This window comes from Dermacentor albipictus, chromosome 1 (genome assembly GCF_038994185.2).
Source record: "Dermacentor albipictus isolate Rhodes 1998 colony chromosome 1, USDA_Dalb.pri_finalv2, whole genome shotgun sequence".
NCBI lineage: Eukaryota > Metazoa > Arthropoda > Arachnida > Ixodida > Ixodidae > Dermacentor > Dermacentor albipictus.
The window spans coordinates 170,442,075-170,468,073 of NC_091821.1; the positions used below are offsets into that span (position 1 = coordinate 170,442,075).

Below are 25,999 nucleotides of genomic sequence, written 5' to 3' on the forward strand. Positions count from 1 at the left end.
GCAAGAAGGAGCGCACTTTCGCCACCGTGAACCCGATCGGCGCGGCCGTTTCAGCGCGTTCGCCGCATACCGCCGTTCGGAGCATTCATCCACGCGTTTATTATTTTTTTGTCGACGCGCGACTACTGAAGCAAAACAGGCGACCTCAAGAGCAGCGCAAAACGAAGAGGAACCCCAGCGGCCTGCAATTTCTGTCCCATCCTCGAGAGGGCGCCGCGTCCGGAACACGCCTTCCGCCGGCGAAAAAGCCGATCCTCCCCGAACCTCGGCTGCGACGCGAAGCTTTCAGCCTTGCCCGAGGGCTTGCTCCCCGTCGCGCAAAGCGAATAAGCTCCGGCCAGTTCGTCTGTGCATCATCAGCCGCGGCCATCGACTCGTGCCCATCCGACCCGTGCACGTGGGACAGCAGTTGACACCGCTGTCGAAAGGGGACACGCCTCCAGTCTGACCAATCACAATGGGCCAGTGCTATGGAAAAGAAGCGCCACGCGGCGGTCGTAAGTACCACGAACGGCGGCAACGCCAGCCGGTGTCTGATCCACATGTTTTCGACCGAGCCGGCGCTTTCTATGCGCGGCCCGACGCGTGGCCGGATGAGCAGATTATTCGTAGAATGGAGCGCGCAGGATCTGCTTGGCAATGCTAAGATAAGGGCGTTGGAGCTGCGACGTGTCGCGACCGCCCGTTGCAGCCTTTCAATAAAGAATTGACGAGTGGTTACTCGAGGACGAAGAATGCGTATGGCCCCCAAAATAATAAACCTCAATTTTAGCTTGGTATATAGTTTTGTGCAGTTACGTTGGATAGTAGTAATGCACCACGGCATCGGTGCGATTAGAATCGTTTCAGTCTGTAATGCTCGGAACACTGTTTTTCAACATAAGCAAAAGAAACTGCATTCTATCAGCGTCCCGGCATGACATTTGGCCGATTACGGGAAAGCTGACGCGGAGTTGAGATATCTCGAGCACGTATTAGCGCTCTGCACAGTCGCCGCTGTTTTCGTGAGTTTTATCTGCAGTGGTCGTGCGTGCAACCGCGGTGCAAGCTGGCCGTGACGTAGAGCCTTGGTCGGTTGCACTCGTATCGCGTAAGCTGGCGCACACTCGTGTGGCGGGCGCGTTCTGCCCTTAGGAAACTGTGCTGTGGACTGGACTGTGGACTGGACTGTGGCTAGGGCATATTTTAAAGATAACGGAAACTGATCTTGGACGTCCCCCAACCGACAAAGGCATTGTTGTTTGAGCGCCTCATAAAACAAGAGAGAGAGAGGGGAGAGAGAGGGGGGGGGAGTGTTCTACAGTTGCCTGACGATATTGCGTGGAATCTATATCGTACTACCAAAGAAACTTGGAAGATTCTTCAAAGTTACTTCACACAATGGAGGACTTCATTTCTCAATGGGAATTAATAATATTCAGAGAAAACCTGTTGGGGCAACAGGGTCTGGCAGCATATCGTTAAATTTGCCGCGCCTCTTGGTTCTGTCAAGCACGTTTCATTAATAGGCAGTGCACTTTATTTCTCTCTCTTTCTTTTTGCGTGTATTTCTTTCATGTGCACGCGCTCATGTCCACGGCTGCGTATATGGTAGAGCACAGCTGGTTCTCGAAATGTGCAGCAAAAGCCTTCTAAGTGTGCGGTATACTTAATTAAGTACTATAGATTCAAAGTGGAATCGCGATAGAGCAGCGCCGACAGCGCATGAGGAGGTATACGTCTCTCGTGACATTGCTAAGGCGCTCACGAGTGAGCGAGTTTGCAAGTCCGTGCCAAGCGGACGACATTCAAGACGCGCTCAACGCGATCCTTCAGTGCGTGGCCATTCACGTAATAACTCCACGGCACCCAGCATCTGCACGCCGCCACAAGCCATTCGTGCTGTCTTCGTGCCATTCGTGCCCAGCGAGAATGCCGTACAGTATGCCGAGAAGTAATATACAGAGACAAAACGAGACGAACGTCATTCGGGACTGTAACACGAGAAAGATAAGGCGATTGAAGATAGTGGAGTCGGCGGCTCTTTTGAGCGGACGTGCACAGTTTGCGGTCCCTTCCGTAGTAATGCCGGCGGATTTCCTGCCGCGCGTGCAAACAAACATCGGCGCGTGCGCTGCGCCTCGGCGGCTGCAGCCGCCACAGCGCGCGCTCACCCGGCCACGCCGTCCGTCACTGCGAGACGAGCGCGAGTCGTGACTCTGCTTCCAGCATTCTGCGCCACGAAGGCGCCACTCACGCGGTGTGCGGAAGAAACGCGGACGGGGCGCAACAAGAAACCATACAACCTTTGGCCAGTGATGGCCAGCACGATAGAGATTGACATTAACTCATCAAGTGGCTTCAAGAGTACTTGATACACGAGCCGGCACGCGCAGTCAAGTAGCTGAGTGTTGCGGTACACTGCTCTCAGCGCAGCAGTGTTTTTGCCTTTGTCGTTGAGCTGCATTTAGTCCTCGCGAAAAAATTCCTACACGTGAGCGTCGCGCGGAATAGGCGGTTGTTAAGATCGATCCCAACTATTTTTTCTTTCTTTTTTCACACGTAACTGTTTTCGTGCGAATGCAAGAAAGGGCCGCACATTTTCCGCTCGCTTGTGTCCTACCGCGAGAGCGGCGGCCGCTGTACATACTGCGCAGAAGTGCTCCCAGAGAGAAGTAGAACGGCGCCCCTCTGACGATGTCGTGCTGAGTCGCATCGGGGAAGCTCCCCGTATATAGGAACGAGGGAAGTGCTGGCGACCCCGCTATCGACCTCGTCGCGAGCGTCCCGTACCGCGTCGGTCGGTCAGTGGCCTCCGCTTCGTGCGAGCCACTCGGCGTCACGAACCATTGTTACGCGTTATGCATTTTTTTTTATTTTAGGGAGGGGGGGGGGGAGTGTTGTTGTTTTTTGATGAATCGACGGTAGGGGCAAGGACCGCAACACGTACGCGTTCACTGAAAGCATACACAAGAAAGAAACATCAAAAATAAAGACCCGCGGCGAAAGAAGAGTCGGTAATGACGTTACTTGCACGTTGCGCTCGAAGAAAGCAACGCGGAGTAAAACCTGCAGCTGCAGTGGACGTTGTCGGCGACGTCTTTATTCGCGCTTTCGAAAGTAAAAAAAAACAAGAACCGAAAGAGAAACTAAGGCGAAGAACATATTGTCAGTATAATTCGTTTAACGGACACATAACGTCGTAATTTGTTGCATAATTAGTATGCGCGGCTTTACGTGATGAACGCGAAAAAAAATGGCTGCATATTAAGTTTCGGAATTACATTGCTAGAGGGAAATTAGGTGCAAGTGCTGCGAGAGCCGGGGGCCAACATGTGAGCAAAAAAAAGCAAGAAAGGAAGGAAGGAAATAAAAAAAAAAGACGAAGGCAATGAAGAAGACGACACCAAATAAATAGTATACCCGTAAATCGTGTTGGGCACGCTGCATCCCGAAGCGCAAGGTTGCGGCTGCTGAAGCCCGGTCTCCTTCAATGCGGTTGTTGGGTACAAGGGAAGGCAACAGTTCAAGTCAAACATGTTTATTTGCAAGAAGAACACAATCCATATTCCTGCGGGAGACAATGACTAAAGGCGAAACGCCTGAGCAGGTGTTAGCACCTTGACAAATGATTCAGCTTGCAGCAGTGGACAACAGCGAGGAAATAAAATCCACATTTCATGGAAGTGCACGGCATATATCGTCATCTTCACGTGTTGTCACATGTATTATTAAACACGCGTTCAAAACGCCCGCATAGGCTGGAACAAATATGTTTTAAAACTGCGAACAGCAGTACATTCACTCTCGAATACATCATCTACAAATCTGTTTAGAAATAGTTTTGGCGCGTGAAGGTTAAACTGTTGGACAACAATAAAACAACTTGAAATATACTAAATTGTAATTAATTAAATGGTAAGCGTGTGCGGATCTACTATGAGATTAGTTGAAAGAAGGAACGACTGATAACGGCGTTTAAATTGTTTAGTTTGTAGTGTAAGGTCAACGTTCCATTCATGAAGGTTTAACAATTGCACAACTTTATATTCGATAGCTTGCTTGCCATAGTTCGTACGGGTTTTCTGTCTTTTTCTTTTTTTGGCTTTCCGAGTCGAATTTATCCAGCCATATCTTGGGGAGATGGTGTGCAGGAAAGCATTCTATAATCGATGCTTACGAGTATGCTGCATCAGTTTGAAATTATACATTTTTCTAATAGATAGAATTTATGCTGAATAAAAGGTGGTTCAGTGGCCAGGTTCTTGACAGGACCCTCATACTTCACGAAGGACGCACTTTTGGAAGATCGATATCCTGTCCTAATTGGCTTCAGTTGTCGTTACCCATACCAGCATTCCATATAACATTTTGGAATAATATAACGTATAATTCATTTAGTTAACCATTAAGGACGTAAAAAGCAGTCTTACTCAAGCTTTCTGCAGAACCAGCTAGATCAGTCATGAAGCGATTCGAATCCGGTGTCCACGAGAGTTGTTCATGGAAGCACACGCCCAAGAACTTCTGCGCGTTTACTTGTTTGAGTTGCTAATCGTCATAATAAATTTATATGCACTGGTATGCATTTTAATAGGTCTAAATGAAATGTTCTTTTTTTGCGTGTTCTGATTTAATTTGTTTTTAGTTAGCCTGCCTGAAAGTTTCAAGAGCTATAGATTTGTTGCAGCTTGTACTTGACGTATGGTGGGCCCTGTTAAAAACAAACTTGTGTCGTCAGCGAAAATTTTCATTTCAGGTGTATGCTGCGCTTTTGTAATATGTGTGTAATAAAAGGAAAAAAACACTTGTGGAAATCCTTTTATTATGTCTAACTAGTAGTGGGACACTGCATTATCTATGCCAACGAATATCGTGATACCTTGATGACAAGTAGCTTTTAAATAAGTCCAAGGCAACTCCATGGATTCCATAGCAGCTCATCTTTAGTAATAACATATGATGGTCAACAGCATCAATGCTTTACACAAGTCAAGAAAAATACTTAACGTGAATATTCTATTATCAATATTTTCTATTATGCTGTTCTTAACGCGTGTTAGTACCTCCTCTGTAGATTTATTTTTGCGAAAGCCGTACTGGTATGATGGCCATAGATTACGTCTCTCTAAATATGATGTGTGATGCGAATTTATACTTATTTCATATATTTCAGAAAACACGTACAGGTAGCACTGATATATGTCGATCCTTAGTTAGGTCATTAGTATTGCTACCTTTATGTACAGGAGTAATTTTTGCCACTGTAAAAGTTGTCGGAAAGGTTCTAGCCAGAAATGAGATATTGATGAGAAATGCTACTATATATGGCTAAGTGTAAATGCGGCTGCTTTAACAGAAGCCTACTTTACCTTATCTACTCGCAGCGTTCGTCCTTGATTCTTTGACGTATCTGTCGATTTCACATGATAAAGCTACGTGCAATGCTAGTAATATACTGTATTCGCAAGTTCCATATAAAATATAAACATTCACTGTTATTTGTTTCGGTTCATTAGGTGGCAAACTTCTCGCAGTTAAAGAATTACCTTGCTTCCATATTTACACAGGATCTGACTTGATTCACGGAAACATAACTTCAGAATAGGCTACTTTAGCTTTTCTAGTATCCCAATCTAACCCGTTACAATGTTGCTTGAACTTTCGCAGTATTGTAATATATCTGCTAGCAAGGAATTTTAATAAGCGCGTTTTTTATTCGCCTAATTCTTTTCACAATGTCGCTATCTATCCATGGCTTCCTATTCTTACCACTTCTCTTTCTGAACCTTTGTATCGGAAATGCAGAGTTGTAGCATTCAAGAAAGACCTCTAGAAAAATCTGACATGCATTATCTGGATTTTGTTGTACGTATACACACTACCATTGAGACTGTTCAATTAAAGCTCTAAACTTAACCAATGATTGGTTAATAATACGTATATGTTTCTATAGCCAGGAAAATTCTGGTCATTATTATTAGAAAATAAGTTTTATCTACAGATATAAATGGGCAAGTGGTCACTCAGGTCAGAGGACAATACTTCAGCATTGCAGTCGCAGCTGTTTAGGCGTCTTATACAGACATCTATTAATGTCGAGCTGTTGTAACACGGGTAGGTCCTAAAATAACATTTTAGCATCTATAAGATGCAATAAGAGTCTTCAAATCGAGCGTTTATAAATCTTCCCCCAGCATACTAATGCTTACATCACGCATGGTGGAATATGGTTTTCTGATGGCATTAAAACAGCGTAATGGTCGTTAAAATGGCTTTATTAACACCGCTTGTAGAATAAATTCGTTTCTATTGCTAGGCGTTCTATGTCACCATTACACAGAGAGAGATCATTAGTATTTGGAATGAATAGCGAGGCTCCATTTGATGATGATTTATTGGCATCCCCTTTGAAACGAGGCGGTGACAAATAGTCACCTAATGTGCTTCAGTTACTCAGGTACGCTATACATGCTTTTCATTTTCGTATTTTTTTGTTTTTTTCTCTTCTTGAAACTTCTCATAACTTCTCTATCTACCTTGTACCGCTACCTATGCCTGTAACGGAACCGGTCGTATCAATAACTTACCTGACTTTTTCCCACCAATACTCTAAAGGTCTCTGCTTATCTCGACTGCTGACCGGTTGATGCTTCCGTCCACTTTAAATCCAAGCGCTTCTGGAAGGTGTACGTTACCTACGGGTCGCACTGGGTGAATCCCTTCGCATTCCATTAGGATGTGCTGAGTGGTCTCGTAATTTTTGCTGCAGCATACATATACCTCATCTAGTGACGAATAATTGCTCCGGTATGTATTTGCCCTGTTGCGTACTCCAGGGTAGCGTATCGTACTGCTGCCGAGTTGTAGCGGCGCCTGCCTATCGAAGCTCGACCGACGTTGCTTATTGGGTAGCGTGGCGTTGTCGACGGGCTGCAGGCATCCGGTAGACCAGGGCGACCAAGCAAGGGCGAGACGATTTCTAGTGCGAAACTTGTACGGTTTATTCAAAGGTTGGTGAAAAAGGAAGAGAACAGAATGAAGTGATCAAAAGTACGTTTCGGGGCCCCTTAAATAGGCTCTCTACAATCGTGGGAGGGATCTTGCTTCCGTCGACGTCACGTGACCGGCACTGAAAGTCTGCTGCAAGGAGGAGGCCGTCTAGCCTCCTGGAATGGTAGACGCTTGTCCGTCTCCCTTGCGCGTTGCTGGTTCGTGGAAGTTCAAAACAGAGCCTCCTAACAAAAAGATAAAACATAGGATCTTCTGGATACCGGCACACACCGGTATAGAGGGCAACTCAAGGGTGGACCGCCTAGTTCGCGAACTCACGCACCGAGCAGGGCAGTCGGAAACCCTAGAGGCCCCCTTAACGGTGGAGCCGACGTATGCAGAAATACTTAACCATTACAGAGGAAAGAGACTTAAATACCCCCCACCCCACACATCGCTCACACAACATGAGGCAGTAAGCTGGCGAAGACTGCAAGCAGGTACGTTCTTCAACCTGCACACATTACACAAAATGTTCCCTACCCAGTACAGGGATACATGTCCGTGGTGCGGAAGAACCCCCACGTTATATCACATCACGTGGGAATGCAAGCGTAATTTCGCATTCCATAAAGTAAATAACCCAAGTGCGGAACAATGGGAGGGTCTGCTCACCAGCAGCGAGCTCGCAGCCCAACGGGCAATTGTGCAGCACACCTGCGAGGCAGCAAGACTCAGCGGTGCCCTGGAATAGGGGTGCCGACCTTGTGAAGCGGTCGGCACCCCCAAACCGGCCCACCGCCAATCTCTCTGAGATATAAATTAAAGTTTTTCCATTCCATTCTCCTTTTTGGCCGTTCGAGGAACGGGTCCCTCCAAAGTCGCACGCACGCACCCCCCCCCCCCCCACACACACACACACAAAAGAAGCCTGTACATGCGGGATTTCCGCCAGACCGGCCGATACTCGAAATGGTCAAGGCGAATTAGGAAGCCACGCTTCATTTCGACGAGGCCTGGTGGAAGAAGGTCGGGTGAGAGAAAGTTCTTTCTGCACGAGGTGCGGGACGCCAACCATAGCAGGCGAAGTCACGCCTCATTTCGACGAGGCAGGGTGAGAGATGGTCGGTTGAAATTCCTTTCTGCACGTGGTGCCAGACGCCAACCCTAACAGTCCTTAGGCAACCAGCTCGAGCTTCAAATAGCAAGGCACTTCGTGTTATCACACAGACTTCCCCTTCCAATGTCTTTCTTCATATTCTTCCATGGTCTTTTTTTTATTTTCATTCTTTGCATCCAATTCACGTTCTTGTTTCTCTCACATTCTTTCTCGTGAATCCTGGTTTTCTATTTGCACTTTCAACTACCCTGAGCTTGGTTGCCAGCTTTCTTGACATTTTCCTCCATTCTGTGCCACGCTTTTAAGGTACAGATACCTGTGCAGTTTAGCCGCCCGTTTATTTTGATTCATGTTCCTGAGTTTTTCTTCAAAACTTATTTTGCTCTTCGCTTCTCTGACTTCAAATGAGGGCCAACCCATGTCACTCTGCACTCCCTCATTTGTGGTCTTGCCGTGGGCTCCCAAAGCCAACCGGCCTGCCGATCTTTGGTTAACTTCCGGCCCCGACAAGATATCCAAATTTAAGCACGGACTGGCATTTGTGAACGTTAACGCTGACACCATTACTCCTTTCCGGATTTCACGCACCCCCTCATATTTATTGTGGCCCCAAAGTGCTCTGTTTCATTATTGCTACATGCCGCTTCCCCTTTATTTTCAGATTATCATGGTGGGTGCTTGAGTAAATCTTTCCTTCGTTTATGTATACGCCGAGGTATATTGCTAGCTCTCCGCTCTCTACAGGCGCGATCCGAGCCTGTTGCAGAGTGATATTCCGATCCATCGTGCAGCTTGAACGAAGCTTCTTTCTTTGCGTGAACACCTGCCGCGGTGGCTGAGTGTCTATGGAGCTTTGTTGCTGAGCGCAGGGCCCAGTGGCGTCAATAGCAAATAAATAAAAATAAATAAATAAATAAATAAATAAATAAATTGTTCGTTTGCCGACATTTCGATGTGTGTAAAGGAATCCCAGGTGGTCCAAATCAATTCCTAGCCGCGCACCACAGCACCTACCGGAGCTCAGGCTTAGACTTTTGGACGTAAGCCGCCCCATTCAATCGTCAGTCAGTTTTCATGCTATTTCTATTTTTCTGCGACACATCCAACACATGTTGCGAGATACACTTTACTAGGATTACTGCAAGAGTACAGGTTCTGATTCGAAGTCTTAATATTTATTTATTTGGTACATACTGCTAGCCTTAACGAAGGCTTTGGCAGGAAAGGGTATATTCATAAAAGGGAAAATACATCATTCACACAGGGTTCAACGATAATCGTTTACAAGAGGCCTCGGCTTTGGTTTAAAAACAAGCTTATTCGTACACACGCACAGCGATATAGACAGTGCACATTCTTGGTGACAATAGAACACAATGTAAAAACCATATTTCGTCACGTAGCAACAAAGATATGGTCGGACAGCTTAGACAAAAAAGAGTCGAGCGTTGTACAATCAACAACCTCTTGTGGTAACAGATTCCATTCTCTGATAGCTTGTCGGAAGTATGGATACCTGAAGGTGTCATTGTGAAACCTATACTCAGATAACTGTTTATTGTGCTTCGTTCTTGAAATTCTAGCGTTAGAGCATACTAAAAACTTGTTTTTGTCTATATTTAGAGCACTGCTCTGGAGAATGAGCAAGAATTTTAGTCTGAGATATCTAGCACGATCGCTAATTGTTGGGAGTCCGGCTAAGCGTAGAAGTTCAGTTGAGGTATCATGACGACGTTATTTATTATAAATGAACCTGGCTGCTTTTCTTTGTACGCTCTCTAACTTCGCAATGGCACATTTAGTGTACGGGAACCAGCATATGGCGCTGTATTCTATAATTGAGCGAATGAGTGACGTGTGCGCGAGTAGTTTGGTATTGGGTGAAGCGTATCTGAGGGACCGTTCGAGGGAAAAAAGCGCTGAGAGTGATTTTGTTGCCACGTATGACACGTGTTTGTTCCATTGTAGATCGGAATAAATAATGATACCTAAATGCTTGTATTCTTCAACTTCTTGTAGTTCTCTTTGCTGAATTTGGTATGGAAAGGTTAGTGGTGCTTTCTTTCTCATGTCTATCATGCAGACATTTTTTTCTGCATTTAGCGTCATCTGCCAGTCCTGACACCATTTCGCTATCTTTCTAAGTGCGTCATTCAAAACAACCTGATAATCCTTGGTCTGTATTACTTTATAAATAATGCAGTCATCTGCGAACATGCGTACCATTGCGTCAATGCCATTTGCTATGTCGTTGATAAAAAGAAGGAAGAGAATGGGAGCTAAAACTGTGCCCTGAGGCACACCGCATAAAACTTCAACGTAGTCTGAGGATTACCCTTCGAAATGAACGAATTGTTGACTTCGTGACAAGTATGCTTTTAACCATTTTGTAAGAATACCGTGCCCCAGAATTCCTTGCAGCTTATGGATTAGTTTTGGATGCGATACCCGATCAAAAGCTTTTGATAGGTCTAGAAAAATTATGTCTACCTGTCCTCGCTTATCGATTGTTATTGCTAGGTCATGAATAGTCTCTATTAATTGAGTTGTAGACAAACCACTCCTAAATCCATGTTGGTTAGGGTTATTTAGAGAATGACTTTCAACAAAAGTTACGATGTGTTTTAATATTAAATGCTCAAAAATTTTCCACGCTGTACAAGTGAGTAAAATAGGACGGAAGTTTGAAGGATTTGTAGCATCACCTGATTTATTTATCGGCATAATTTTAGCAATTTTCCATTCTTGAGGAACTTCAGAAGTTTGCAACGATTTTGTAAAAATTAGCAATAAGTATTTAGAAACCCATTCAGCGTACCTTCTGAGAAAAGCATTTGGAATGTTATCTGGGCCGCTGGATGTTTTTATATCAAGATAAAGTAATAAAGAAAGAATTCCCGCTTTAGCTCACATGGTACTTCACCTATGTCACTTGTCTGTGCGACCTTGTCTGTGTTATTGTCAACTGTGAAAACTGATTGGAAAAATTGATTAAATTGGGTAGCCTTGGTTAAGGCTTCTGTTGGCAATAAGTTGCTCTTCTTCGGAACCTTAGATTTGAGATAGTGCCAAAATTTATGAGGGTATTTTTTAATGAAATTATTTAAGGTGTCATTGCGCATTTATTGTTTTCGCAAGAACCTGGTTCAGTCCGAACGACCCGGCACAGCCCCGACTACGGCGCTCACCAGCATGATCTAACCTTAATAAGTTTCACTTATCAAGGTTCAGTTTATTCCCTTTAAGCGGAACGTGTCCCAAAGACAGCACAAACTAAGCGCTGGCATGAAGGATTAATTCAGCAAAATGGGGTTTCCGGACAAGTCCACAGTGTTCGAGCAGATGAACAGCATAATAGATAGCCTGGATATTATGTTCAAGCTTGAGCCTGCTATCTTCACTAACCTTTACCAGACTTCAAAAGTAGACATGCCCCTTCTTGAGCGGATAGTTTCCTGACCCCCCTCCCCCTTTTCGCGACATTAAATAAAGCTCAATTAAAAAAAGTCAAAATGCAGACATGAAAAGCCAACACAGATCATACGTTGACATAAACAAATACGTCGGTGAAGATTACATGGGGAGCAGAACCTAGATATCGTATCTCGTTTTCGAGTATCGTGTAACCGAAATCTGAGAAATTTGAGGACCAATAGGATACACACACAGTAAAAGCATTACCTGGTATACAGTCAAACACTTTTATAACGAACGCCTTGGGACCTCCAAAATCCTTCCTTATAAAGGTCACTTCGTTGTAAAGATCGCACACCGTACTGCTCACAATAGAGCAAGCTAAGTACGTTAGGCAAGAGGAAATTTTTATTTAAGCTGAATTAGACAGACTAATGCAATAATTCACGAAGTTCTTGCGCACACTTCTGACAGAATGTGCGACTGCAGCCGACATTAATGTGCCGAGGTTCAGGGCATCTTCCGCGGCGGAACGCGGGGGCGACTCAAGGTAAATCTGCACGCTCGTCAGTTCTTTCGTTGTACCGGTAAATTCATTGTAGTGGCCTTCGGTTTAGAGGCATTCGACTTATATGCATAAACAGACAGACCTATAGGTTATACACATATCAAAAGCATTAACTGTTCGCTCCTGAACATTTATATAATTCCTAACAACTATTCTCTACTAAACCAAGCATGCTTCGCATTACGTATAGATATCAACTGGAGTTGAGTGTGCGGAGCATCTTTAATCTAGCTGCCGTTACAGGCATTCTTATGCCGTCAAGACAACTGATGCCACCGTTTTTTAAAATTTATTGTTGCAATAATCACGTTCTATTTTTTTTTCATAATAATTTAGTTTGTACTTGGTTTTAGCTTCTGGTGCGCAGGGCGTGCTCAATGAATATAGACAAATAGCTACAATTAGATTTTGCACAAATATTGACTGAAATATATTTTCCTGTCTCATGACTAGAGATCGGGTACTAAGGCGCAAAAAATGCTGTTCTGGGGACGTATTCTGAAACGTTCGCCGCGGCGAAGTTTCGCACTGGCCACGCCTCCGCCGTTGCGGCGCGCTCTGAATGGCTGCTTTGACAAAACCGGAAATTCAGGTGGCGCAAGTGAATTTCCGGTTTTGTCAAAGCAGCCATTCAGCGCGCGCCGCAACGGCGGAGGCGTGGCCAGTGCGAAACTTCGCCGCGGCGAACGTTTCAGAATACGTCCCCTGGTGCCTATCATCATCATCATCAGCCTGGTTACGCCCACTGCAGGGCAAAGGCCTCTCCCATATTTCTCCAACAACCGCGGTCATGTACTAATTGTGGCCATGCCGTCCCTGCAAATTTCTTAATCTCATCCGCCCACCTAACTTTCTGCCGTCCCCTGCTACGCTTCCCTTCCCTTGGAATCCAGTCCGTAACCCTTAATGACCATCGGTTATCTTCCCTCCTCATTACATGTCCTGCCCATGCCCATTTCTTTTTCTTGATTTCAACTAAGATGTCATTAACTCGCGTTTGTTCCCTCACCCAATCTGCTCTTTTCTTATCCCTTAACGTTACACCTATCATTCTTCTTTCCATAGCTCGTTGCGTCGTCCTCAATTTGAGTAGAACCCTTTTCTTAAGCCTCCAGGTTTCTGCCCCGTAGGTGAGTACTGGTAAGACACAGCTATTAAACACTTTTCGTTTGAGGGATAATGGCAACCTGCTGTTCATGATCTGAGAATGCCTGCCAAACGCACCCCAGCCCATTCTTATTCTTCTGATTATTTCTGTCTCATGATCCGGATCCGCAGTCACTACCTGCCCTAAGTAGATGTATTCCCTTACGACTTCCAGTGCCTCGCTGCCTATTGTAAACTGCTGTTCTCTTCCGAGACTGTTAAACATTACTTTAGTTTTCTGCAGATTAATTTTTAGACCCACTCTTCTGCTTTGCCTCTCAAGGTCAGTGAGCATGCATTGCAGTTGGTCCCCTGAGTTACTAAGCAAGGCAATATCATCAGCGAATCGCAAGTTACTAAGGTATTCTCCATTAACTTTTATCCCCATTTCTTCCCAATCCAGGTCTCTGAATACCTCCTGTAAACACGCTGTGAACAGCATTGGAGAGATCGTATCTCCCTGCCTGACGCCTTTCTTTATTGGGATTTTGTTGCTTTCCTTATGGAGGACAACGGTGGCTGTGGAGCCGCTATAGATATTTTTCAGTATTTTTACATATGGCTCGTCTACACCCTGATTCCGTAATGCCTCCATGACTGCTGAGGTTTCGACAGAATCAAATGCTTTCTCGTAATCAATGAAAGCTATATATAAGGGTTGGTTGTATTCCGCACATTTCTCTATCACCTGATTGATAGTGTGAATATGATCTATTGTTGAGTAGCCTTTACGGAATCCTGCCTGGTCCTTTGCTTGACAGAAGTCTAAGGTGTTCCTGATTCTATTTGCGATTACCTTAGTAAATAGTTTGTAGGCAACGGACAGTAAGCTGATCGGTCTATAATTTTTCAAGTCTTTGGCGTCCCCTTTCTTATGGATTAGGATTATGTTAGCGTTTTTCCAAGATTCCGGTACGCTCGACGTTATGAGGCATTGCGTATACAGGGTGGCCAGTTTCTCTAGAACAATCTGTCCACCATCCTTCAGTAAATCTGCTGTTACCTGATCCTCCCCAGCTGCCTTCCCCCTTTGCATATCTCCCAAGGCTTTCTTTACTTCTTCCGGCGTTACCTGTGGGATTTCGAATTCCTCTAGAGTATTTTCTCTTTCATTATTGTCGTGGGTGGCACTGGTACTGTACAAATCTCTATAGAACTCCTCAGCCACTTGTACTATCTCATCCATATTAGTAATGATATTGCCGGCTTTGTCTCTTAACGCATACATCTGATTCTTGCCAATTCCTAGTTTCTTCTTCACTGTTTTTAGGCTTCCTCCGTTCCTGAGAGCATGTTCAATTCTATCCATATTATACTTCCTTATGTCAGCTGTCTTACGCTTGTTGATTAACTTCGAAAGTTCTGCCAGTTCTATTCTAGCTGTAGGGTTAGAGGCTTTCATACATTGGCGTTTCTTTATGAGATCTTTCGTCTCCTGCGATAGTTTACTGGTATCCTGCCTAACGGAGTTACCACCGACTTTCATTGCACACTCCTTAATGATGTCCACAAGATTGTCGTTCATTGCTTCAACACTAAGGTCCTCTTCCTGAGTTAAAGCCGAATACCTGTTCTGAAGCTTGATCTGGAATTCCTCTATTTTCCCTCTTACCGCTAACTCATTGATCGGCTTCTTATGTACCAGTTTCTTCCGTTCCCTTCTCAGGTCTAGGCTAATTCGAGTTCTTACCATCCTGTGGTCACTGCAGCGCACCTTGCCGAGCACGTCCACATCTTGTATGATGCCAGGGTTAGCGCAGAGTATGAAGTCTATTTCATTTCTAGTCTCGCCGTTCGGGCCCCTCCACGTCCACTTTCGGCTAACCCGCTTGCGGAAGAAGGTATTCATTATCCTCATATTATTCTGTTCCGCAAACTCTACTAATAACTCCCCCCTGATATTCCTAGTGCCTATGCCATATTCCCCCACTGCCTTGTCTCCAGCCTGCTTTTTGCCTACCTTGGCATTAAAGTCACCCATTAGTATAGTGTATTTAGTTTTCACTCTACCCATCGCCGATTCCACGTCTTCATAGAAGCTTTCGACTTCCTGGTCATCATGACTGGATGTAGGGGCGTAGACCTGTACAATTTTCATTTTGTACCTCTTATTAAGTTTCACAACAAGACCTGCCACCCTCTCGTTAATGCTATAGAATTCCTGTATGTTACCAGCTATATTCTTATTAATCAGGAATCCGACGCCTAGTTCCCTTCTCTCTGCTAAGCCCCGGTAGCATAGGACGTGCCCGCTTTTTAGCACTGTATATGCTTCTTTTGGCCTCCTAACTTCACTGAGCCCTATTATATCCCATTTACTGCCCTCTAATTCATCCAATAGCACTGCTAGACTCGCCTCACTAGATAACGTTCTAGCGTTAAACGTTGCCAGGTTCATATTCCAATGGCGGCCTGTCCGGAGCTATAACGGGCAATAAATGTGTCACTATATGGGGTGATCATTTTTCGGTTTTCCGGAAATTTAGAAATCGCTGTTGGAGATAGCACAATTTTAGTCCACTAATGTGTCAAAACTGGTTTCATTCCGGGAAATAATTTCTAGTGAACGCGCCTTGCAAACTCACGCGCTACCATTCGCAAATTGCAAGATGGGACGTAACGTAATTAATTCTAAAGTAATTAGTCAATTTTGGTAAATTAATTATATAAGTGCTTTGAGTTGCCGTGCCAGTAATGTCCGCCTCTTCCAGTAATCCAGCTCAATGAGAAGAACTATGCCATTTGCCACAGGCGTTCGAGAATAAAGACTTTCTATGAAAAACAGCCCGCTAAACCCCTAGTTAGTAAAAACGGAATGAGCCAAGTTCCGTAGGTTACAAGCTTTATCTCAAATTTAGTGTCATTTGAGAAAACGAGAAAAGTTGTGAAATCAGTGACAAACACACACCATGTCGAGATTTTCGGCTTTTATGTGGCACTTTTTTTCGCTGAATATTGCTTTGTATGCAGAAAATTAACGCTCAATATTTGCCGAAGTTAGAGGCACATATTTGTACATCGGAACGCTGGATGATTCAGCGCCCTCTAAAAATCCAGAATATTCGCTGGTCTGAAATTTTGACAGTTCTTTCAGTACTGAAAACCCGGGATCTTTGTCCGAGACAGATTGAAGTTTCGAACTAACTCCACGAGCAATAGGTCCATTCGGGATGGTGGCTAACATATTCTGAAAGCCCAAAATTAACCCCACATTCCGGGTCGGAGTTGCGCCGAGCATTCAAGTTTCTCATTGATGTTGGCTTAAAAACGTGAAGTGAGCTTTCAAGTACGCTAAATCAGCTTCAAGTATATCGTCGCGCAGAGCAGTATGAACCCTTCTCAAAGCGATTCTCTCGTTTGATGTGAACTGTTAATAACAGCATTTACTCCAGCAAAGTGTTCGTGGTAATAATCGGTTGTCTTCAGCACAGCTCCCCAGCGGGTGATAACGTTAAAACCAAATAAAACTAGGACAAAACAAGAAAAAAGGCATTTTTAGGTTCTGAAGATCTAATAAAGGCACTAATATCGAAATAGGCTTTTATAGGCACGATAAAAGTGCTACTAAAATGTTTCTAAACCGATAGTTAGTGCTTATATTTTACATAGGCACAATAAGGACGTAAGGCAAGAATATTCATTTTGTTTAAGCTTCCAGTCTACTCATGACCCATCACGACGCAATAGCGTCTGGTATAATACACCTGAGCTTAATTAAATATATCAAAGGTATTAGGCCGTATTTTTTGCGTTCAACCAATAAGCGCAGAGTAAGTATGCATGTCGCGCAAAGGAAAAAAAAACGGATAAAGATGTTTTCCGCGTTAGAACATGCGAAGCCAATGCTAATGTAGAACAGAACAACGGGTGGGATCACTTCATTGTGCAGCTTTTCCTGTTGTCTTCGTTATTCCAGCATTATATAGCGTTGCCTCTGTCGTCACACACGTCACGGGTATGCTAGCACCGTTGTGGCCCGTAAATGAGAGCGGATAATTTGAGGGTTCAGATTTGCAAATGAAGTGTATTGTGAGAATGATGTCATATAACTTCGCCCCGGTTGGAGCGATATGCGAAAATGCCTGTGTACCATGCACAGGGGGCACGTTAACGAGCCTCGGCCAGGTGGTTAGAATTAATCTGGAATCTCCTACCATGGCGTGCCTCATAACCATATCATGGTTCCAATCCTGAGAGGTGCAGCCATGTCACTGCACTTAAAAAAATGTATGTATAGATCAGTAATGCTAAAAAATACGGCTTTTGAGGCTCATGTTCTCTACGGCAACGCCCTGTAGAAGCTGATATGAAAATTGCGAGGCAACTGAGTAGATGGGCCCTTCGTCTTTGGTGAATAGAATATACACAATGGCAATGTAATCAGTGCGCACTATGGGGAGTAGGTGAGTGTCTAGACACGGCTATTGACACAGGACTGTTATCAAATGTACATGCTGTGAGCACTGACTGGCTTTATTTATAGTACCGAAACCTTGTAAGGTTACGGGTAAACTTCGCTAATAAATTTTACATTGTGAATAGTTGTACAGGGCCAAATAACGTAAAACTATTCCAATCTGTTTTTATTCCTATCTCCTGACGCCAAATTTACGTAACCACCGACGCAAGCATCGGGCGGTAACCCGCAGCGTTGTTTGCAAAGCCCAATGAAACGCTCTCCTCGTTTACAGGAGGTCACTTTTTACTTTCAAAGCGAATAGCATTGCCTACATTGAGCAGATTTCCTTATCGAATTGGCTGACAAGAGGCAAGGAGCACGCTCAAGTGGAGAGGGATTCGATAGGGCCGAGCCAGAACAGTGAAAGTAGATAACCGGCTGAAGAGCGTGGTGCCGGCGTCTGTGATTGGCCCGCTTTCCCTTACTTAGTTTGCTGTGGATGGTCGAAAATCGCGGTGACGTGCAGCGCAGCGTTGCACGCCACCGTGAACGATCCTCAGCAAAGGATAGCTGGAAAAGCGATGCCGCATGCCTGCCGAAAGGGCTCGATTACGTGAAAGTTCCACGGAAAAATGTTTATCAGAAATCCATGCTCCGCGGCCGCTCCCAGTGCACTCTCAGAACGGTTGCACCCTTTGGGGTGTATATTTGTCCCACAACGGTAATCGTCATCTGTCTTGCTTGCGTTCCCTTTCTTGAAAACGCTGCGCTCGCTATTTCCCTGTCGAGAATGCTCTGTCATGCTGATAACGCGCATGCCTTTTGTGACTTGGAAATACCGGGCTCGCAGCGTTAAAGAAAGGAAATGCCGACAAGACAGATGACGATTATTGTTCTGTGGCAAGATACTACCCAAAGGGTGTAATTTTGCTTAACACTCTTAGAAAATTTTACACCATTTGGGGCTTATCTTGTCCCACAACAATAATCGTCATCTGTCGTGCACGCATTTCCTTTCTTTAACGCGGCGAGTCCGGTACATCCCAGTCACGAACGGCATGCGGGTTATCGGTGTGACACAGCATTCTCGACAGGAAAGTAGCGAGCGCCGAGTTTTCAGGAAAGGAAACGCAAGCAAGGCAGATGACGATTATTGTTGTGGGACAAATATACACCCCTAAGGGTGCAACCGTTTTAAGAGTGCACACAACGATAATCGTCATCTGTCTTCTCCGCATTCCCTTTCTTTAACGCGGCGAGCCCGGTACTTCTAAGTCACGAACGGCATGCCCGTTATCAGCATGACAGAGCATTCTCGACAGGTAAGTAGCGAGCGCAGCGTTTACAAGGAAGGAAACGCAAGCAAGACAGATGACGATTATCGTTGTGTGGCAAATATACACCCCAAAGGGCGTAGATTTGCTTAAGAGTGTAGTGCCAGAGCAATCGGTGGGCAGCACCATTTTCTATTTCTTTCGGAACGGGGCAGCCTCCGGCTATTCATAAAAAAATTCACTTTTGTTCGGCATATTGATGAGTCTTTAACGCGCACACGTAACTTAGACGCTACGAGTTTTGCGGTTTTATGATGTCGCGTGACAGACAAGCGCAGTGGGCACAGCCCGAAAACGTTTGATCGATGGCAGAGTATCATGGCCAAAAAGACATCGAATGAGAAATAATTATTTTTTCTTTCGTTCGGTCTTATGATGCCTAATCAGTGTGCTCAATTAGATGGGGCGTTTGCGAGGTTTTCGTGATGTCGCGTGAGAGACAGGTGAAGGGGGGTGGCCCGAAAATTTTTTCCCCTATCATGGAGGGCTGATTGCAGAATCGCAAAAGTTTGAAATAGCTTTACGTTATAGCACCCCAGGAATCATTTGCTTCTGAAGCTTAAGTGGCTATATATCTGCCGCAAGCGACCTTTGAAAAGTCCGTATAGCTTAAAGAAGGAAAGAAAGTAAGAAAAAAAGAAAGGAAGAAAGAAAGAAGGAGAAGCACACAGTATAAGCGCTTCATCTGTGAATCTATTTGAAGCCACGGACTGATAACTTGGCGGCACCAAAAATTAAATAATTAAGGCGTTGGCGTCCTGATAACAAATTGATTACTTGCCCTAAAATTTTTTAAATAACTATTAAGAATGTAAGGTTCGGGTCTATTCACATGTTTGCGTATAACAGAATTTTACAACGTCCTTAACGCGGCGTCTTTGTCACCTCGGTCTTAGGCACTGAAGCACAAGTTTGCTGTTACCGCTGACCTACTCAGGCCTCGTTTTTAGCTTAATTAGCAGATAAAGTTCTGCAGGCTTGTTTGGATATTCCACAACCCTTTCAGTTAAGATAATATCAGATTATGTTTTCACTACTAAGGAGGTGAACGAGGAAGTCGCATTTTTGGAAATTCGAAAGCTGCTTCTCTTGCTCATATGCACATAATACAGGCAAAAAGGTATATTTGCAGGTTAGCGAAATTTCCTAAACGTGCGCCCCACTTTATATTCTGCTTTCGTGCGCAGCCTGACACATATTTCAACCCAGTGTGAAACATCAGTTCCGAACAGCTTACGATGAAGCATGGTTATAGAGAGCGCCAGTAACTATCATGACCAACAATATGCACGTAAATCATGGCAAAATCGAGGACAAGAACTGAATAATTATTAAAGGCACAAGTACGATCACTAACGTCAGACTGGGCACGTTATCTGCAGCGTAGCTACTCCGGAGCAAAACAAAGGCACAAAGCATCGTCAAGAAACGTGTCCAGCCGTCCCATAAACGTACTTTTCAATTTTTCAAAGCAATAACAGATTTTTTTTAATCGCATAGAGCATCTAGCGCAAATCGGTCTGTTCAGTTGCATTACATAAGAATGTGGATAAGGTTTGCACAAAAATACTCACTATATAACTATCCTAATTATTTGCTTTATGGCACATGTTCAAATTGCTAAATTGAAGCCGAGCACAAATTTAGTCATGTTTATTTAGCAGAAATCCTAAGACAAGCACCACATTTGGGATATTCCTCCCCGAAGTCTGCTAAAAATTGCATTGAAGTCCCAGTTGCTAACTCCTAATTACTAGCTACTAATTGGAGCGCCAATGTTTTTCGTAGCACATTTTAAAGATGTATATCTCCAAGTGGTGCTAGATTTAGGATTTCTGCGATGCAGACATGAGTTCACTACTGCTCGGCTTGAATTTCATAGTTTCAACATTCGCCTTAGAGCGATGAAGTTAATTAGTGTGTCTTTTTGATTATATACCTGTGCATTGTGATTTACAATGTAATGTCCACCTCTTCAGGTAATGCCGAGTATAATTTCCGCCTTCAAGTAATGTCCTTCTTCAAGTCCGCCTCTTCATGTAATCCACATGAACAAGACGAATTGCGTTATATGCTCCATGCGAGTCGTAAAATAACTGCTAGAACTATACCCGCCGCGGTGGCTTAGCGGCTATGGTGTTGCGCTGCTAAGCACGAGGTCGCAGGGTCAAATCGCGGCCGCGGGGGCGAAATGCAAAAAACGCCCCTGTTCCGTGCAGTATAGGGAACGTTATAAAGATCCCCTGGTGGTCCAAATTAATCAGGAGTCCCCCACTACGGCGCGCCTCATGATGAAATCGTGGTTTTGGCACGTAAAACCCCAGAATAGAATTAATTTAGACCATTCCCATGGCTCAGCAATTGAGCGATTAATTTTGTAGCACTTGGTTGAAGTGTGACCAGTTTAACACTGAACAGCAGCTTAACTCTCCCCTTACAAGTTAAACCTTCAATTCTCTCACACACGCGCACACACGCGTGCGAAAAGCTTACACACCGCGATACAAGCGAGTTGCTTAGCAATGGCGGACGGTCAGGACAGATTATATAATTGAAGACACTTGCGAACTGTGCATTCGTAATATTATCCAAGCACTTTGCTTTTCAAAGTGCTCTCCATCGTAACAGGTTAGATTGTCTCACGCAAGGATCTCGCAGATGGACAACGCTTCACGCGCAAGATGCGGACCGTTGTGCAACGAATTAGGAGTACCACGTTAATGTCGAATTACCTATGCGGGTGTTAAACGGCAATTTCGTGGCGCAGAAACGATGCACTGCCAGACGAACTTGGCACAAACGCTTTAAATTAAGGAGTGATCCCACTTCTCAGCTTCAAGTTATTCAAGCCAAGATGACTGAATAGTGCATGGTATTACAGTTTAATATAACAGATAAGTACTGAAAGCGGGGCGAGTTCGTCTGCATTCATGGTTGGGAAATATACAATCAGCGCGAAGAACTGCGGACAGAGGGGCAGAGAAACGGCAGCGTTTGATCTTGTCTGTTTCTCTGCCCCTCTGACCACCTTTTCCTCGCGCTGATTGTATATTTCCCAGCCATGTAATAAATAACTCGTAAGGTTTTGCGTGCCAGCGAAAAACTTGATAAAACCGTGGCCACTCGTACTATTTCAGTGCACAGGCGTAGATGTGGAGGTATTTACATCGAGGCTTGTTTACATTACTTTGCCGGAAGTACCAACTTCCTTGGTGTTTTTTTTTCTTTTTTTCTCTGTTTTTTTTTTTTTTTGCACGCCCGTTCTTGCGGCGTCCAAGATACGTCGTAAATGCGTTCCGTGTTGTTTCCGCGGGAGGCGAGGTGTTTTAGGAGCGCTTCATTAACATCATTGCCTCTTATAAAAAAAATTAAACGAAAGAAAAACCAGAAATGAAGAAAATGCAGGGGCCGAATTCACAAAGCTTTTCATTCGTAAGTGCATTGAGCCATTGGCATCTGCAGTGGCTGAAATTTACTCTTACGAACAATTCTAGCGTAAGATCTTTTCGTGAATACGGGCCCAGGCTTTTATACGTTAAAGGAGACCGACGAAAAGTGCGGCGTGTAAGTGCAACCCACCGCGTGACAAGAAAGTACTGCTTTAAACGGAAAGAAGACCAGGAAAACAAGTCGTGAACCTGGTCCTCGGTGCGTCCTATTGTTCCTGCTATAGTAGTTGTTATCCGCATCGTGACGCTGCTTCTCGTACCGCGTATTTGTCCCGCTGGAAGTGAGCTCACATATCCTGCGAAGGGAAAATTCTCTCTTTGTTTACGATCTTTCCACTTGTCTGCGTGAAGCGTGCGACAACAACGTTTATCGGCGCGCTGCCCTCTCGGGTGGCGTGCTGCGTCATCCCGTGCGCGCCTGACTTTGGTCGAGGCGTGTTGCCCGGCCACGCGTCTGACAGATTCCGCTGTCGTTTCGTGGCACGGAGTATAGCGCGGGCCTCGGCTGTCACCTATGGCATGCGGCAGGCAGGCGCAAGGATTGGCCGAGCGATTGCCGGGAATTGATATAGGGTAAAATGTATGAGGTAGGGTTGTTCGAACAGTGAAAATTGCGAATCGAATTGAATATTCGAGAAAAACGATCGTTCGTTATCGAATCAAATACTGTATTTTTTTCTCATATCTAAATCAACGTGAAATATTATGTTTGCGCGGAGCCTGTGTGGGGTAAAAAAATAGGAAAGAAAAAGAAATCGCGCTTATATCCATTGACAAATGCATGTAACACCGTCCACAATTAGACGACCGGAAAACTGAGGAGCTTGTAACTGACAAACAGCTGCTTTCAACAGCTGCTTTCAACAACTGCTTTCAATTATCTGGGGCACCATTACAATGGCGGAAATTGCAACACGGGGGCAGCATGTTACCAGATGCGCGTATGTTGTTGGGTTTACTGCAAGAGAGAAGTGTGATGCAAAACACAGCAGCACCGGACATTGTGTTAAATTGAGACAAGCATAGCACGAGACTGGCCAAATAATAAATCGGAGCAAATTTGTATATATAGGCTGCCGCAGTGAGTCATTCTTATTGAATGACTGGAGATTACTGAGCAGATGTTGTCTGTCCCGTGCGTTAATTCGGTCAAGAACTAGTTGCCCTGCACAACAGCCGGAGCTATCCTGCAGCAGAATCACTGCGCGATTCGAAGTTGATCCTAACGTTCATCATGCTGCCTTCCTCGAGGCTCCAACAAGTGCTTTTATCCCTTGCATATTCGAAAGAAACGAGTATTGGACGACTTCGGATATAGTTAATTCTCGAACCGACTTCGAACTGAATAAGAAGGACTATTACAGCGAAGCTGTCTATGGCTAGGATCCCGGGATTTCGTCGTGACGCAACGTCGACAGAAAACTGTCATCATCTATGGCTCATACCCCCGTAATGCAGAGGTTATGTTATACAAGCACTCAGCAAAGTGAAGCAAAAAGTGCATTATTATTATTTTTGTTTTGAAAACATATATGCATTTGACAGGAAAGTGAAAGCGAGGAGTAGACTGGCAATTGCCGCCGGAAAGGACACAACGCCTGCTTACTCTTCAAAGAGGAAAGCAGAAACGTAGAAATGTAAGATAGGAAGGAGGAGAGGAAAGAGGAAAAATAGAGCAAGATGACAAATCTAAAAGAATAAAGTAGAACACACAGTATAGCGCCGGTCACTGAAGGTCACGCTACTACAGAACGTTGAATACAAGAAAATAGTGCCTGATCTAGAAACGTGAACTTGAGTCAGTTAATTCTAGAAAAGTAAGGAGAGTGCGATAAGCCTGATGCCATCAAGACGCACAACCACTCGGCTACAAACAGGCGTCGAGTGTCGCACACGGCAGGCCAAGGAGGTGACAGTCCTTCACTAGCGACATGCGGAGCGCACTGAAAGCGGGACACTCAAACATAAGGTGCTGAAGTGTCTCGCAGCAGCCGCAAGACGTACACGATGGACTGGCCACACGTCCTTGCCTGTATAAACGTTCGCGCACGTTCACACAGCCAACCCTTAGCTTGAGCAGTTGTGCTTTAGCGCAACTACTCAATAACGCCTATAACATACAGAACAGCATATGTTTCAATAAAAAGAACAAGCTCAAACCAAGCACCCGAACCACATAATTGATAAGGCGCTCCTGCGCCTACATGCAATGCGAAGCACGTAGCGCTCCCCGCATACGTTCCCGCTAAGGATTACTGTTGTGCTATATAGCTGCCGCGGCAACGGCAGCTTGACTGCCGTGCACATACGAAGCACGGAGTGACGTAACTATACTTTCGTACGTAAAAGAAAAACCCACCTAGCAACTTATTTGTGCTGTGACAGTTCTATGGGAAGGCCAAGTATAGCGAGGACTCCTGAAGAGCAGCGTACATACGAGGCGGAACGAATCTCTCTTCTCTCTGGTCCACTCTTTGTAGGTGCACGAAGTAGCGGCGCAAGCCAAATCCAAGGCCGTCGAAACGTCTTAGGCTAATAATTAGGTAAAGTGCATGTGGATGTCTCCACGTGAATAATTTCAACCTACGTCGCAATGGGCAGTTGCCATAGTTGTCATTTACAGCTTCGCCGTCCAACCACCTTCACAGCGTGGATTGGAGACCATTCGATCGATTCGTATTCGAAACTTGGCCTATTCGCACGTCCTATATAGTATAAGGCTAAGAGTTAAAAAGTGGGTTAAGACTAAACATAAATCTTGATTAATCGATTCGTGAGCCTTAGCGTCACAAAGCAACCCTGCGGCTGCGAGAGAAGCCGTAGTGGAGGGACCCAGTTGAATTTCGACCACCTGGGTACACGAGTGATTTTGCATTTTTGCAGATTACATATGTCAAGCAGACTCAACTGCGGCAGCGTTTCTGTACACTCATGTTCAGACAGGACACACCGATTTGCCGGGTGAATTTCGCCCACTGAGTTAGGAACGAACACACCTGTGTCCTCGCTGGTATCTTGAGATAATATTGCCTCGGCACTTTGAGAACATATCTTGAAATAATTCGGGCGCATCACGCAAGCTGAAACAGCGTGATGATTGAAAGGTCGGCAGCTGCAGTGACAAAAGTACACTTACAGCTGTTTGGCAGATGTCTGGCAGAAGGCGTCCAAAAAGCGCTTCTAGTTTAAAGAGACAGCCCAGGGGCAGACCGGACATAAATACACAGCAGTGGAAGATATACTAGGAAAGGGCGGGTGAGGTACGTGTACGTTGAAGGAGGAGAACAAGAAAACAAAAAGCCATTGAAGGAGCTAGTGTTTCCAAAATTTTGCTTAGCTCATTCGCGGCAGTGATAGAGAAATAGCTATTCGGTTAGGTAAGCCAGCTTTCGGTACAACTTTCTCTCACAATCTTCCTCATTTATGCAGCGTGTGCCACTGATGGCATAATTCCTGTTACAGGTTTTGATAGGAAGTTGGAAGGAAACGCTTCTCCGCTAAAACCCGCAAGCAAGCAACAGGAAATACCCGAAAAGACCACGACAAGCATTTTGTATATAAAACGCGGAAAAACTGGGCTCAAATTTCGATATTTTC

General features: G+C 44.8%; 1 protein-coding gene across 1 annotated transcript in view; it reads left to right on the top strand.

Moving 5' to 3' along the window:
* The first annotated feature begins 218 nt into the window (after positions 1–218).
* The window catches only part of LOC135905738 (Golgi-associated plant pathogenesis-related protein 1-like), a 53,796-nt gene continuing 28,015 nt past the window's right edge, over positions 219–25,999 (top strand). The window contains exon 1 of the mRNA XM_065436751.1: positions 219–497. Within this exon, the coding sequence (XP_065292823.1) occupies positions 458–497 (40 nt within the window). The 5' untranslated portion in view covers positions 219–457. The remainder of the gene's footprint in view (positions 498–25,999) is intronic.